Genomic DNA, 15,136 nt, shown 5'->3' with positions numbered 1-15,136 from the left:
AGTTGATTAGCACCTTAAGAACCAGAGGTGACATTAGAAAGCACTTCTATTTACGCAGCAGGTTGTTGTGATCTGGAATGCGTTGCCTGAAGGAATATTGGAAGTCGATTCAATGATAACCTTCAAAAAGGAATTGGATAAATAGTTGAAGGGGAAAAATCAACCATAGCGCTATTGGGGAAAGATCAGGGAAAAATTGAATAACTCTACTGAAGAGTCGGCATAGGCATGATGGGCTGAATGCCTTATGTGCTGCCTTATTCAACGATAGAGTGCAGGGCCCTGTGATTATTAGGACACTCACAGCAAATGTTAGAAAATCTCAGCAGGCCTGACAGCATCTGTGGAGAGAAAATAGAGCCAACGTTTTAAATCTGGATGACTCTTTGTCAGAGGTGGGTTTAGGGGCAAGATAGAGAGCGAGAATGGAGAAGTGGAAAAATGGAATTGAGAATGAAGGGTGATTTTAAAAATGAGTGAGTGAATGAGATGAAAAGAGGAATGAAATAAAATAAATGGAAATGGGGTGAAGGTGGAGGGGTGAGTTCATGCTCTGAAGTTGACCCTTCTGACAAAGTGTCATCCAGATTCAAAATGTTGGCTCTATTCTCTCTCTACAGAAGCTGTCAGATCTGCTGAGATTTTCCAGCATTTTCTGTTTTTTTTTTCAGATTCTAGCATCCTCAGTATTTTGTTTTCTTAATAACATACTACCTGTTGAACATATGTCATTGCTCCCTTGCCAGCACCATGAGGGTCTATATAATCTAGAAGACTATTTTAAACTCTTTTAGGCCTTTAAAACAATAATTATAATAAAATGTTTGTTTTTGAATATTTTGAGGTATATTTTGGCAGAATAAGAAATTTGCAAGTACTGTGTAGTGTTATAGGTTATCTCCAGTTGACTTGTTCAAGGGATGATTTCAGATTGTAATGTCTAAACTCACATATGCTGTGTCAAAAGATGACGGATCCTCATGGCTAATTTTATTTCCTTGCAGTGAAAGGTTCTTTGTAAAACTGAATAAGAATGGATTGCCGAAATTTCCAGAGAAAATGGAAAGGCAGTGCACACTCTTTGTTGTAAGTGTAACGTTTATTGTTAAACTTTTATTATGTTACTGATTAGCAACTAACTGAAAAAATATTCATCTGGTTGAGCATTTTTCAATTTAGCATGTCTGTGATTTATAAATTGAAAATATCTCTTTGCATTCCTCACCTCGTAGCCCTTGAAATGCTATTTATTTTGACACCCGAATCTTCTGCTTGAGTGGACAGCTTGTTCTGTGAGCCATGATGCTCTGAATTTGAAGAGGAAAGTTAATTTTTATATTTGTGATTTGTCTGTAAATGTAACTTCAGTGGAAAAATGAGTTCAGAATGGCTAAAACCAGGCCACTGGACATGGGTGTCAAGTAGCGTTTGCTCATAGTGCAGAGGCTAATAATGCAGAGCCCTTACAAAATCATGATAAAAAGGGTAAGAAAATTGCATGTTACGTGAGATTGAAAATTACTTGCTTTAAGATAAGAACTAATTTACCCACTAATGTAACTAGTCGCCTACCCTGGAAAGATTTATCAACATATTTCATATTATCCTTGAATTGGCTCACATAGATATTATTTTTTAGAGAAAAACTCTATAAAAATAAATATTTTATATTGATATTTTATTGGAGGAGATAAATTTTAGTACATTTTTAACCTTATGCGATACATTGTAATAGTTTACAGTATAACTAACTTCTTTAACTATTGACACAAACCCTGGAATTTTGTGTTTGAACCAGCACGTGGGTATTTATTTTATTAGACAGTGACAATATTAGATTTGGGTTGGCAATTTATTTTATAAAATTACCAAGCATGTCAATGTTCACTACGTTTCTGGGATAATGCACCTGTGTAATCTTCCCTAGGTCCTAAGAAATGCTCACACCAGGGTTCAAAACAAATCTTGCACCCAATTTCAGGGGAAAGAAAAGCAGAACAAATTATTTCTCAACACTTCGAAACAATTTGGCACGCTTCAGGAAACCATGTTGCCCGTTACATGTCGCTAGATGCAATTAAAACACCTTTCCCAACCCATATCTTACCATCTGTCTCAATGGTCATAAGAATGTAGTACTTGATTTAAGATCATAAAAGACCATCTCCATTGGGTTGATCTGAAAGATTACAAACCTCCTTTATTTCTGAATCTACATACTTATCCATTACTGTCTTAAACTTTTGCAATGTCCTTTACTACCCCAGCCTGTTTGGATAGATTATTCCAGATGTTTACTACCTGCTGAAAAGAGAGTTGGAGTAGAAATATGTCAGCCAGCAAGTGTGGGTGCGATATGGATAACATGGCCGCAATACACACAGCAGACCCAGCCCAAAATTGGTTCTTCTCCATGTCTCATTCTCTTCCTTGCCCATGTCTGCCACGTTCTCCTACAAAAACTACTGCACTTCTCTCCATCCCCTTTCCTACCCTTTGCTCTTCCTGCTTTTGTGTTGGCCCCGCTCCCCGTCTTGCCCTAGATTTGTCCTCCTCATTGCCCTCTTTCTTTTTCCTCTCACTTCCTGTGTTCCCATCATCGAAAGAAAAGAGACAAAGTTAGACATTGAACATCATCCACTGGTCATTTCGTAAGTTTGCACTTACTTCGAGTTGCATTAATGCTTTCAACTTTTAAAATAATACAACTTTTTACACTGAAATAATAAGTGATCAGTTTCACTGTCTTATATTTTAAGCCTCAATTCTAATGTTCCTCTCATCTCTCACTAATTGAGGATCATAAAATGCTGTTGTAAGCCCAGAAGGGGAACTGCCCTTCACAAATATTGTGCTGTTCAAGGAAACCGAAAGTGACTGTGTCAAAAAAATTCAGTTTCGTTCACACAAGAAATATTTTCCAGAATTTGAGAAACAATGACCAGAATGGATGTCACTGTTGAATTCAGCAAAAATTTGTTTAAGTCATCAATATAACACCTGCAGAGTCCCAAAATTAATTAATTATTAGAACATAGAAAAACTACAGCACAAACAGGCCCTTCGGCCCACAAGTTGTGCCGAGCATATCTCTATCTACTAGGCTTACCTATAACCCTCAATCCTACTGAATCCCATGTACTCACCCAGAAGTCTCTTAAAAGACCCTATCCTCTGGGTGAAAAACTTACTCCTAACATCCCCTCTGTACCTACTCCCCAGCACCCTAAACCTGCTGTAAAATGTTATTCGAATCTGCTCTGATTTCAAGTATCTTTTACAGGATCTGGGGAGCAGTGACCTCAGGAAGGATATATATATTACCGTTCACATTATAAGACTGGGTAAAGTAATTTTTTTGCGATCAAAGGATTTTAAATCTTATCAAACTGTTTTTCTTACCCCATATGCTTTCACACCATGCCATGAAGTGACTGCATGTTTGTTCTATATGATACTATAGGTCGAATGGCAGCAGGAGAAAAGAAAAACACTTGCAACACTCAATATCGACGACCGTTTGGATGTGCGGTCCTGAGCATTGCAGACTTGCTTCAATCTGAAAGAGATACTAGGGACTCGAAAGAGGACTACATGCTTAAAGTCTACATGTACAGTAACATTTCTCTCTGGCGCGCTCTCGCTCTCTCTCTCTCCAGCATTCCTCATCTTCATAACATGGTGAAGTTCATGATCTGAAATCCCCATCTTAAAAAGTTGCTTAAATAATTGGTGTTCTTTTAGGTTCATGTCCACGTGAGCTGGAAAAGTGTCTTCCCTATTTGACATCCCTGTCAATAACAATCCATCGTAAAAGGTCTGACCTTTTAAAATTGCTGCACGCATTTATCTAAAAGATGATGTGATATATACTTTGCCCTTTTAAACATTGATCGCCAATTTTAAAGAAACTGATGTTTAAAGTGTACAGGAAAGATACAGGGGGTGATCTTACTAGCTTGTCACGCTGGTCAATCAACATGGCAAGCTGGTAAGATCATGAGAAAGGTGAAAAGCCAGGTTTGTGCCTGATTTTGCGGCTCTTGCGATGACATGGGCCCTGAATTGCTGGCAAAATCAGCCTTGCGCCTGGGATGCAATCATCTGGGTTCTTGCCTTGATAGCCTCACCAGTGTGGATCCTCACTGGCGAGGACCATGTATGGTTCCCAGCAACAGGGACCATGCATGATGGTCTTGCTGGCAGGTCCGGATGCCATTGAGGCCTCCTGGGTGGTTGGGCTGGGGGCAAGAGTGGCCAGTGCCCCTTTGGCACCCTGGCACTGCCCAATGGACACACAGTCAGGACCTAGGGGGAATGGCAGGGCCAGAAGGGGAGGCAGTGCATGACGAGCTGTACAATCACCAATCAGGGACCACTGGGTTGGAGATTGGATGGGCTGGGCAGGGGAGTGGAGGGGGGCAGTTACAGGATCAGCAATTGGCCAAGGAATTCGATGAATGGGTCGGTGAGAGGGGTGGGTGAAGAAAGATGGCGGTTGGCGGGGTAGTGGTTGGTGGGCAGGGCGTGAACGCAGGCGGCGATCGGGGGCTGGGGGAAATGATGTCCGGGGGACTTGGGGACTGATAGTCTTACAATGCACTATGTGTTATTGTATATGTTGTGTTGGGAGATCCTGTCCATGCATAGTGACGCACTGTAGTAGTTATTAACCGGCTTCCCGGCATGAATTGTCTCCATCCACTCCCCGTACTGGCAAGAATCACACTTTGCCTCACTTTTTTTTCTCTAAGGGGCGTAAGATAGTGTCAAAGAGCTCTTCCAAAAAATAGGTGCAATTCTCTCCTGTTTTCACTTCATTTGGCACTTAAAATTCTTTTGATAGGAATGCCCCCACAGTTTGATTATTTTTTTTTACAAAGATTTTGCTACCAACGTTTAGTACGACTTTGAAATTGACTTTCTCATCATAGTGCTGCTTAGCTTTCAAGCAGTGATGTAGACATGTATATTGTAGAACATTTGTTTATTACTGTTAACAACATTCCTACCTCAAATGCTGTTGAAAGAAAGCAGTTGTGTAATTCATAGAACAATGCAGTACTTCATGATTGACTACAGTCTGCTGGCCACCATCCTTCTGCATCTTCAGTATTGTTGCCCAGCAATGCTGTTGCATGTAACAGGTGAGAGGGGAGAGATACAAGTGAACAGAGGGGCAATTTTTTCACAGAGGGTGTTGAGTGTCTAGAACAAGCTGCCAGAGGTAGTAGTAGAGGTGGGTACAATTTTGTCTTTTAAAAAGCATTTAGACAGTTATATGTGTATAATGGGTATAGAGGGATATGGGCCAAATGCGGGTAATTGAGATTAGCTTAGAGGCTTTATTAAAAAAAGGGTAGCATGGACAATTTGGGCTGAAGGGCCTGTTTCCATATTGTAAATCTCTATGACTCTCTGACATATGTTTCAATATCTGCAGACTCAAGTGAAGAAACCTATCATTTTGCAGTAGCTGTCTCAGGTTGAGCTGCCCTGATGAGAATTTATTGCATTTATCGTCTCACCTGCTTTTACACGGAGATTGTTTGTTGGCTGGCTGTTATTGCACAGAATAAATTTTCGATTATTATTTTGAATCTTGCCTGCCCACCTGAATGTTCACATCGCCGCAGGACTCGTTCCACAGAGAAAAGGCTGCAGACTTCCTGATCCAATGCCCCTCTGCTGCTCTGGCCTTTGGGGATGCTTTCCTCTGGACTTATGGACATGCTGGAATTTTTCAGTTCCAGTGGCACCTTGTCTGTGAAGACAGGGGTGAACCTTTCTTGTAGAGTGACTTTTGTGGTGTGCAACAATCCACCTTGACCCTTTCTACCTCACCTGGGGAATATTTAAGGACTCCCCCACCCCTTAGCCATTCAGTCATCGTCTTCTCCACTCTTGCTAGGTTGTTACACGGCATGACTATACCTTTTCTTAATTATGTTATTGGTAATGCAAAATGGTGTCTTCAGCTACAGTGTCAGTGGATAGCCTTGACTTCCAGGATTCATCTACCTGCTTGACCTGCTTGCTGTTTCAGTCATGGATGGTAGAGTGGGAGAGGACACGGATATTGTGATAAAGACAGTTCCTGATGCTCTTGGTTAATATGCAGGATCTAAAGTTGTGCTTTGCCAGCAATTAGCACTTTAGCCACTGTTAACCATTCTTGTTGATGAAAATGACAAGTTCCTCAAATGGAGCCTTTAGCAGAACATATCCATCCTATCAAGGACAATCCAAGAAGAAGCCAGCAAGCTTGTGGAAGTGGATGGATCTATCCTTTTATTGTTCAGGAGAAATATAGTAATCAATGAAGTTTGATGTCCTGAAGACAAAGGCAGGTATCACCTGCTAAATGCAGTTCCTTGGCTGATCCGTCAGAGGTCTCCAGTGCCTGACAGATATGAACCAAGGCCATACAATTGTTGTCATCGTCATCGTCACTGACAGGGCTCTGTGGAAGGTGAACTGCGGCTTCAGACCTTTTCAGAGGTGGCCAGTTAACTTGCTGTTGAGCTTATAGTGTACACATGCACAGATCTTCCAACAGTAGCTCGAATAAGATTCATTTACACTGCCCTCTGGGAGGGAGATGGAGAGGGTGGATAGCAAGATCAGCCTGATCTCCACCTTCTCCCTTTGCTTCTGCTCCAGGTGACCCATAATAAGAATGAAGGGAGATGTGCAATGAATTGGCTTTGTCAAAAGTTCCTAGTGCATAGAAAGAGGTGGAGGTCCTAATAGTAATTGCTTTGAAATATCAGTAGGATCCAGGATGATAAAATGAGCAAGAAAAGGCTGCCAGAATTTAGCGGGGAGTTGGGAGGGGGAACGGGGGAAGACAGCGGATGCTGAGCCATTCCAAAATAGCTGCAATGAGACCAGATTGATCACTGGATAGATGATGAAGGGCGGGCAGTAGATTATGCCAATACCACGTCACCCACACCTTTATTTTCTGGTCTAAAGAGGCTACAGCAGAATAATGGTAGAAGTCCCATGAATTAAAGTGAAGTTCTAAAGTTTGTTTACTAGTCTCAAATAGGCTTACATTCACACAGCAATGAAGTTACTGTGAAAATCCCCTAGCTGCTATACTCTGGAGCCTGTTCGGGTACGCTGAAGGAGAATTTAGCATCATCAATCCACTTAACCTGCACATCTTTGGACGGTGGGAGGAAACCAGACCATCCGGAGGAAAACCATGCAGACGCAGAGAGAATGTGCAATCTCCACATACAGTGACCCAAGCCAGGAATCAAACCCGGGTTCCTGACACTGAGGCAGCAATGCTAATCACTGTGCCACCCGAGTGATCAGCGTTGGAAGCAAGGGTGGGCTGAGTGGTGAGAAACAACATCTCAGTTTAAATGAGACGACCAGGAGTGATGCAAATACCCCAGTAAAAGATGATAAAACATGACAAATGGCGTAACTCAGTTATTCCATATTTTCTGGAATCTTGTGTATAAATAAAAGCGCACACTGTTAGTGTTATTAATCTGCCACAGGTTTCCAACATGTTTGGCTCAACCCTTTGTTTAAAGACTTGGTCACAGCCAATCGTTCACTGCTCTTTACTGTTATGTGCTTCCAGAACCTAGTGTTTTTATTTCCAATATGCAGAATCTGCACCTAAGACATTCAGAGAAACAAGAGTGGGCATTAATTCAAACTTTCTGAACAGTTGTTAAGCAGCAATTTATGGGTTTGCCCTATTTGTTAAATCCCCAGGGCTCATTAAAAATGTGCTGTACTTTAAAGAGCTCAGCAGAAAGTTTATATTTTTTGGCATATGAGTGAAGAGGCCGATCGTTGTGGTAAGTTGGCCCCTGGTTGCTCTGCATCCTTGTGAATTCTATTAAGCTCATGTTACTAAGAATTGTTGGAACCGCTCATTGCTGTGTTCCCTTCCAGATTGAACATAACTGAAGCTCAGTATGTCAGGGTGCATTAATAGACCCCATTATTTGGGTGGATGAACCCCATTGAACAGGAAGGAGAGAGCAGTAAACAACACTGTTTTTCAAGCTTTTTAATTCTCACTTGGCATCTTTTCATAAACAAAATTTAATTGGCAAATTAAATCAATTTTCCTGATAAATGATGTGGAATGTGCTGGGGAGGAAAGGGAGGGGCTGGATTTATGTTCTCAGTAAAAGTTGTGGACTACATCCAAGAATTGAGGGAATATGAATCTAGCTACCCTTTCAGTGGAACTATTGAATGAGCCTTCCAGTGCAGTGAACTTTATTTTTAGTTAACTAGAGTCAGAGTGAAAAACCAATGAAAGAAAGGAAGGGCAGCACAGTAGCACAGTGGTTAGCACTGCTGCATCACAGTGCCAGGGACCCGGGTTCAATTCCCAACTTGGGTCACTGTCTATGTGGAGTATGCACATTCTCCCTGTGTCTGCATGGGTTTCCTCCCACATTCTGAAAGACGTGATGGTTAGGTGCATTGACCTGAATAGATGTCTGAGTGCGACGACTCGGGGAATTTCACAGTGACTTCTTTACAGCGTTAATGTAAGCCTTACATGTGACTAATAATGTACTTTCCTTTAACCCTATTGGGACTACACAATTTATTTTCAGCCTATTTTATCAAAACCAAAAAAAGTACTTTATTTTCAGTGATTATGAAGGAGGCAGCTGTTTATTTACAACATATGCTAATTGTACCAACAGTACTGGCTTCATAGAATCCGTACGGTGCAGGAGGAGGCCATTTGGCCAACAAGTCTGCACTGACCACAAACCCACCCAGGCCTTATCGCCATAGTCCCATGCATTTACCCTGCTAATCTCTCTGACGCTGTAGGGCAATCCACCTAACCTGCACATCTTTGGACTGTGGGAGGAAACCAAAGCACCCAGAGGAAACCCACGCAGACATGGGGAGAACACACAAACTCTACATACACCGAAGCCAGGAATCTAACCTGGATCCCTGGCGCTGTGAGGCAGCAGTGCTAACCATTGTGCCGCTGTGCCGCCCATGATAGAACTGCTTTCATCAATGTCCAGACTGCACCCTTGAAGCACACTTTTAGGACAGCTTCATTTTGGTTTGCTAATGCTTTATCAGGTTTGAAACTGCAATTAAAATTCCCCCCTTTTTAAACTAGTCAGTAACGTATACATTGAACACAAAGGGTGGGGCTCCCCCCACCTGCTCCTATGATATGTTTTACGGCAGAGGTGGCCCATCATTGGCTGGCGGCGGGATTGTGTGGTCCCAATGGGTTTTCCCCCTGTTTGCACCCGCAATAGACAGTCACCATCAGCGGGACCAGAAAATCCCACCGACAGGAATGGTTGGATAATTTTGGTTAAAGTTTCTGAATACTCTGCTGCGTACATATACACAGCTCACTCTGGTTCTGGTGAGAAATGGGCAGAACTCTCGTGGAAATGGCAGAGACCCAGTTGTGTTAAACAATTAAATATCAATAGACACCTGCAGTTAGGCAGCCAATAGGTTGATTTTGGTGTGAGGGGTGCGAAGCTTGGCTGGCACCCCTCTAGAGCAGCCTGGGGTGAGCCACACTCTGGCTCCAGCTCTGGCTGTGACACTGTGCCCTTCCCTGTCATGTTAATGAGGTGCTTCCCCACTGCCCCTCAAGGGCACTATGTATTGAAATCCCAGTCATTGTCATGGCCAGCTGGTTAACTATGTGTGCAATCTCTTTAAATTATTTTAGATATTGACACGTTTTTCAGATTCTCTTCTGAACCAATGCATTCCATTTCATTCCAGGTGCAATACTGAAAGTGAATGGTACCAAATACATGAAAATATCATCAAGAAATTAAATGCACGGTACAACCTGACAAGTTCAAATGCTGGTGAGTGAAAAACATTCAGTATTTGGCGTCGCAGTAAGGTGTTTCCGTCCCGTTCTTTAGAAATAAGTAACATGAAATGCTGAATGCCCAACCATTGGGAGCATTTGCACTAGAATTATATAACGATTTTGCAATCACAGCCACGCTGCTCCTGTAGGAGGGAATGAGCGAAATGAGTCTTCCAAGACCTTGTGGAACTTCAACAAAAACGGCTTCATTCAACGTGAGGGAGAGCAGAACTCATGGCTGTAACTGCAGTTTCCTTCCGAGTCTCTGCTAATCATTGGGCCTTGGACATTCTTGTACCTCTCTCTTTACATTTACAATGTGTTACATTTTGATCAGGTCATCAGATTGTTACCTTGAATTGGTTGCAGTTCTGCTTTTGATTACATTAAGCGGTTCCATTGCCTTGGATGATTCAGCTTTAATTGCTTTGCGGACATCTTCTGTCAACCTGTTTACAGTATCAAAGAGTTATGTTTGTCAAACTGATTTCGATGGGGCATTAATTGCCCCATCTCCTGGATATTTGATTAAGTTTTCAGAGGCACAATAGTTCCTCTAGACAAAAGCAAATGACTGGATGCTGGAATCTGAAACCAAAAGAGAGAATGCTGGAAAATTTCAGCAGATCTGACAACATCTGTAAGGAGAGAAAAGAGTTGATGTTTCAAGTCCAGATGACCCTTTGCCAAAGCCCTACTACCTTTTGGAACCTTGTCAAAGCCCTCTAGATCTTGTGGAGCCTTGATAATTGATATCAATTCTCTTATGATTGCTGGACTGATATCTTGGACTGATACTGGTGTGGGACAGTTTTAATGCCATCTGAAATGTAGTTACACGCATTTTATGCTGTCTGCCTGCAGTGAATGTGGATACCATGATGCTGTCTGTTTAACTCTTTCCATTCATTCCTCTTCTGCTGTGGCCCAGATTCCCTTGGTATACCCTACTGCAGCTCCCTCACAACGGGATGTAACCACCAACTTTCAGATTTAGTTCCAGAACAGAATGTTATTAAGCATGATAACCACAGTATTGCCTCATCAAAATACTCAAAGTAACTGTCCTTAGTACAAGCATACAACTTGTATTCAAGTAACTTCCCACTCAGTAGTTTTCCAACGTCAAATGCACGTAGCTCTGATGAAAGGTCATCTGGACTCTGAATGTTGCCTCTATTCTCTCTGTATGGATGCTGTCTGAGTTCTGAGTTTCTCCAGCATTTTCAGTTTTTGTAAAACACACTTACCCTCTCAGGTGGATTTACCTAGGCAGCATCTTCCAACCATGCACCCTCCACCATCTGGGAGGACAAGGGTAGCAAATGCACAGGAGCAGCACCAATTGCAAGTTCCCCCTCCAAGCCGCTCATTTGGAATGATATCGTTGTCCCTCCACCGCTGGAATTCTGGAACTCCCTCCCTAACGGCATTGAAGATATGCCTACAACAAAAGGATTGCGGTGTTTCAGGATGATGGCTCAACCACCATCTTCTTGCGGGAGGATTCGAGATGGGGAGTAAATGCTTGTCTTTTCAGTGATCTGAAGATCCCAAGAATGAATAATAAGCTTTAAAAAGGTGTGTGCTATTGACTACAGAATCAGACTGATGGAGTGGAAGCTTCCTGCTGCAGATGTTACTTGTCTGAACTGGTTTGGGACAGCCTCGGTGCCGTTTCTAGTAGGTTTTGGGTTCACCCCACAAATCTCTGCAAAATCAGCATTGGAGGCAGAACCCTCCCACCACCAACATGCTCTCCTTGTGTTACGGAAAAGGTTCACTTTTACACAGAACTGGGGTGACTTTATTTTTCAGCTGCTGTTCTTAGTGTCGCTTGAAGTTGACACTGCTTCCTTCATTTAGAAAGTCAGAAAGAGCAAGTTATATTCTTGATCCCAAAAACTGATCAGGAAACTTGATCAAAGATCTGAATTATTTCTTTAACGCGACCAAAATAAAGATAATTAATTGTAAAAAGGTGGCATTTTGTGTTGAAGAAGAAACATGATTAGCACAGGGAGAAGGGGCGGGATAAAGGTGTGAACACTCCCTTGTACTGTATTGGAAAATGGCTGCTCCAGCATGTATTTAACATACAAATCCCAGACTAAATTCTGCTCTGCTTTCTTGCTGTAAGTACAATATTCAGCAACTGGCACATTTGGGTATCTGTTATCTTTCAGTAATTAAAAACAAGTGATTTACTTAGTATTTGAGTCTAACATCCATGAAATAGTAACATGGTATGTTTGGCAATATAAAGCAGCAGAAATAGGATACACAAAAGGTTCCATGATAATTTAGAAAATTGTCACTTGTTCTAACTTTTTAATTAGTGTAACAAGTCTGCTTACTTTAACACTGCAATGAAGTTACTGTGAAAATCCCCTAGTCGCCATACTCTGGTGCCTGTTAGAGTGCACTGAGGGAGAATTTAGCATGGCCAGTGCACCTAACCAGCACATCTTTCGGACTGTGGGAGGAAACCAGAGCAGCTGGAGGAAACCCACGCAGACAAAGGGAGAACGTGCAGATCCCGCACAGCGAGCGACCCAAGCTGGGAATCAAACTAGCATTTTGAGGCTGCAGTACTAACCAGCATGCCATCCTGAGTAGAAGTAGAATTCTTGAATAATGTTGCATCTGTTCATCCTTTTATGCACACAGAAATAAAGTTACCTCAAACTTTTTCTGAATGTCTTAATTTTTCATTCTACACTTTGCAGGTTTTACAATGTTTACAATTAAACTCAATCTTTTGTCATAAAATCATAGAATGATACAGGACAAAAGGAGACCATTCAGCCCATTATGCCTATGATGGCTCTTTGAGGTTTCTGATGAGTCACTCTCCCTTGCTCTTTTCCCCTAACCCAGCAGTTTCAGTTTCAGATATTTTATGCCCTTTTGGAAGTTTTTACTGAATCTGCTTCCACCACTCTTCCCGGCAGTATATTCCAGCTCATAACTTAATGCATAATTTTTTTAAAAATCACAAATCATCTTTGTTTTTTTAAATCACTTTAAATCTGTCCTCTGGTCTCTGCCAGTTCTGTCACTGGAATCTGGTTCTCTTATTTTCACTACCAAAACCCTTCAAGAATATGACCTCCGTCAAAGCTTCTCTTCACTTTCTTTGCTTTACGGAGAACGCCACCAGTTGCTCTACATCCTCCACATCAACATCCTGGGGATTATCATTGACCAGAAACTAAACTGCACTAGCCATATAAATACTGTGGCCACAACAACAGATCAGAAGCTAGGAGTCCTGCAGTGAGTAACTCGGCTCCTGACTTCCCAAAGCCTTCCCGCTGTCTACAAGGCACAATTCAGGATTGTGATGGAATACTCTCTACTTGCCTGGATGGGTGCAGCTCCAGTAAAAACTCAACACTATCCAGGCCAATGCAGCCAGCTTGATTGGCATCACATCCATAAACATTCAGTCCGTCCACCACTGGTGCATAGTGGCAGCAGTGTGTACCACAAGATACACTGCAGCTACTCACCAAGGCTCCTTTGATAGCAACTTCCAAATCTATAACTCCTACTACTGAGGAGGACAAGACAAGCAGACGTACAGGAACATGACCACCTGGACAATCCCTCCAAATCACTCATTCGTACTTGGAATTATATTGCTCTTCCTTCACTGTCACTGAGTCAAAATCCTGACCCCCCCCCCCACCCCCGTTAACAGCACTGGGTATTGCGATACCACATGGACTGCAGTGGTTCAAGAAGGCAGCTCACCATCACCTTCTGAAAGGGAGTTAAGGATTGGCAATGAATGCTGACCCAGCCAGTGACTCTTACATCCTGTAAATGAAAAACAATAATAGAAATCTTTCACCCCTGGCACCATTCCAGGAAATCTCCTCTGCACCTCTTTAAGATCTTACCATCCCTCCTGAAGTGTGGTGCCTGGAGCTGGACTCTCTACTTCTGCTGGAGCCTGACCAATGTTAACATAGAAACTAGAAGTGGGAGTCGGCCGTCCGGCCCTTCAAGCCTGCTCGATCATTCATTTTGGTCGTGGCTGATCAAAGAATTCAATACATTGATTCCCCCGCCCACCCTCCTCCCCATATCCCTTGATCCTTCAGCCCCTAGAGCTATACCTAATTTCTTCTTGAAATCAAAATTTGTAAATGTTTAGCGTAGCTTCCTGCTTTTGTAATCAATGTCCCTAATTATCAAGTCAACTATTCTAAATACCTTTTTGACAACCTTCTCAACTTGTCACCTGCTGACCCTTCTGTGTGTAAAATCCCAGTCTCTCGTCCAGCATCTCTTTTTTCAAATTGTACCATTTAGTTGACTTTTCCACTGCCATGTGTCTTCCCATTTCGCCGCTTTGCCCGTTACTATCCTCTTTGTTGTGGTCGGAAACAACTGTTTTAATATGTAACCATGGCTAGATTGTACCCATGCAAAAGAATCCTACATGTGGTTCACTGAAATTCAGTGAGCAGATGAGGGACTACTATTTCTGTTGATTATGATGTGAAAGGACAACAGAGCTGCCCAATTTAAGCACCAGTTGCAATGAGCAGGTTTAGTGAAACTTGAATTGCATGTGCTCTGCTCACTCAATATTATTAAGTTTGAGAAGTCAGTGCTCTGTGCTGTTTACTTCAATGAGTATACATGGCATTGTTTACTAGATTACAGTTGATCAGACTTGTTTTGAAGTTGAACAAAGTAATCTATTCTTCATATTCCATGCAGCCAATTTTGTAACTTAATTTAGCATGACAGAAGGTGACAATCATATGATGTGTTAACTATCTTAACCAGTTGCTGGTATTTATATTAAACAGTGTATTTGAGTCTTTCCAGACAAAATCTGAAGTGATATTTCAGAGGCACAGTTGTTAACACTGCTACCTCAAAGAATCAGGAACCTGTGTTCAATTCCCTGCTTGGGTGACTCTGTGTGGAGTTTGCACCTTCTCCCCACGTCTGAATGGGTTTCCCCTGGGTGCTCTGATTTCCTCCCACACTCCAAAGATGTGCGGATAAGTTGCATTGGCCATGCTAAATTGCCCCTTAATTTCCAGCACGCAAAAATTAGAGAGATTAACAGGGCTGGGGGTGCCCCAGGGGTCAGTGCTGGGGCCTCAGCTATTTACCATTTATATAGATGATCTGGAGGAGGGAACCGAGTGCAGGGTGTCGAAATTTGCTGATGACACCAAGATTGGGGGAACGGCAAATTGTGCGGAGGGTGTGGAGAGTCTGCAGAAGGATCTAGATAGG

At 42.3% G+C, this 15,136-nt stretch overlaps 1 protein-coding gene across 5 annotated transcripts in view; it reads left to right on the top strand.

Moving 5' to 3' along the window:
- LOC145344156 (dedicator of cytokinesis protein 4-like) overlaps positions 1–15,136 on the top strand; it is a 410,020-nt gene that overhangs the window by 164,636 nt on the left and 230,248 nt on the right. For all 5 annotated transcript variants that reach the window (XM_080191055.1, XM_080191054.1, XM_080191053.1 and 2 more), the window contains exons 9-12: positions 1,005–1,086; positions 3,284–3,344; positions 3,464–3,611; positions 9,772–9,860. In XM_080191055.1, the coding sequence (XP_080047181.1) occupies positions 1,005–1,086; positions 3,284–3,344; positions 3,464–3,611; positions 9,772–9,860 (380 nt within the window). The remainder of the gene's footprint in view (positions 1–1,004; positions 1,087–3,283; positions 3,345–3,463; positions 3,612–9,771; positions 9,861–15,136) is intronic.

The sequence above is a fragment of the Carcharhinus amblyrhynchos genome, chromosome 6 (genome assembly GCF_965287045.1).
Source record: "Carcharhinus amblyrhynchos chromosome 6, sCarAmb.v2.hapA, whole genome shotgun sequence".
NCBI classification, from domain to species: Eukaryota; Metazoa; Chordata; class Chondrichthyes; order Carcharhiniformes; family Carcharhinidae; genus Carcharhinus; species Carcharhinus amblyrhynchos.
This window is presented reverse-complemented; position numbering and strand designations above follow the sequence as displayed.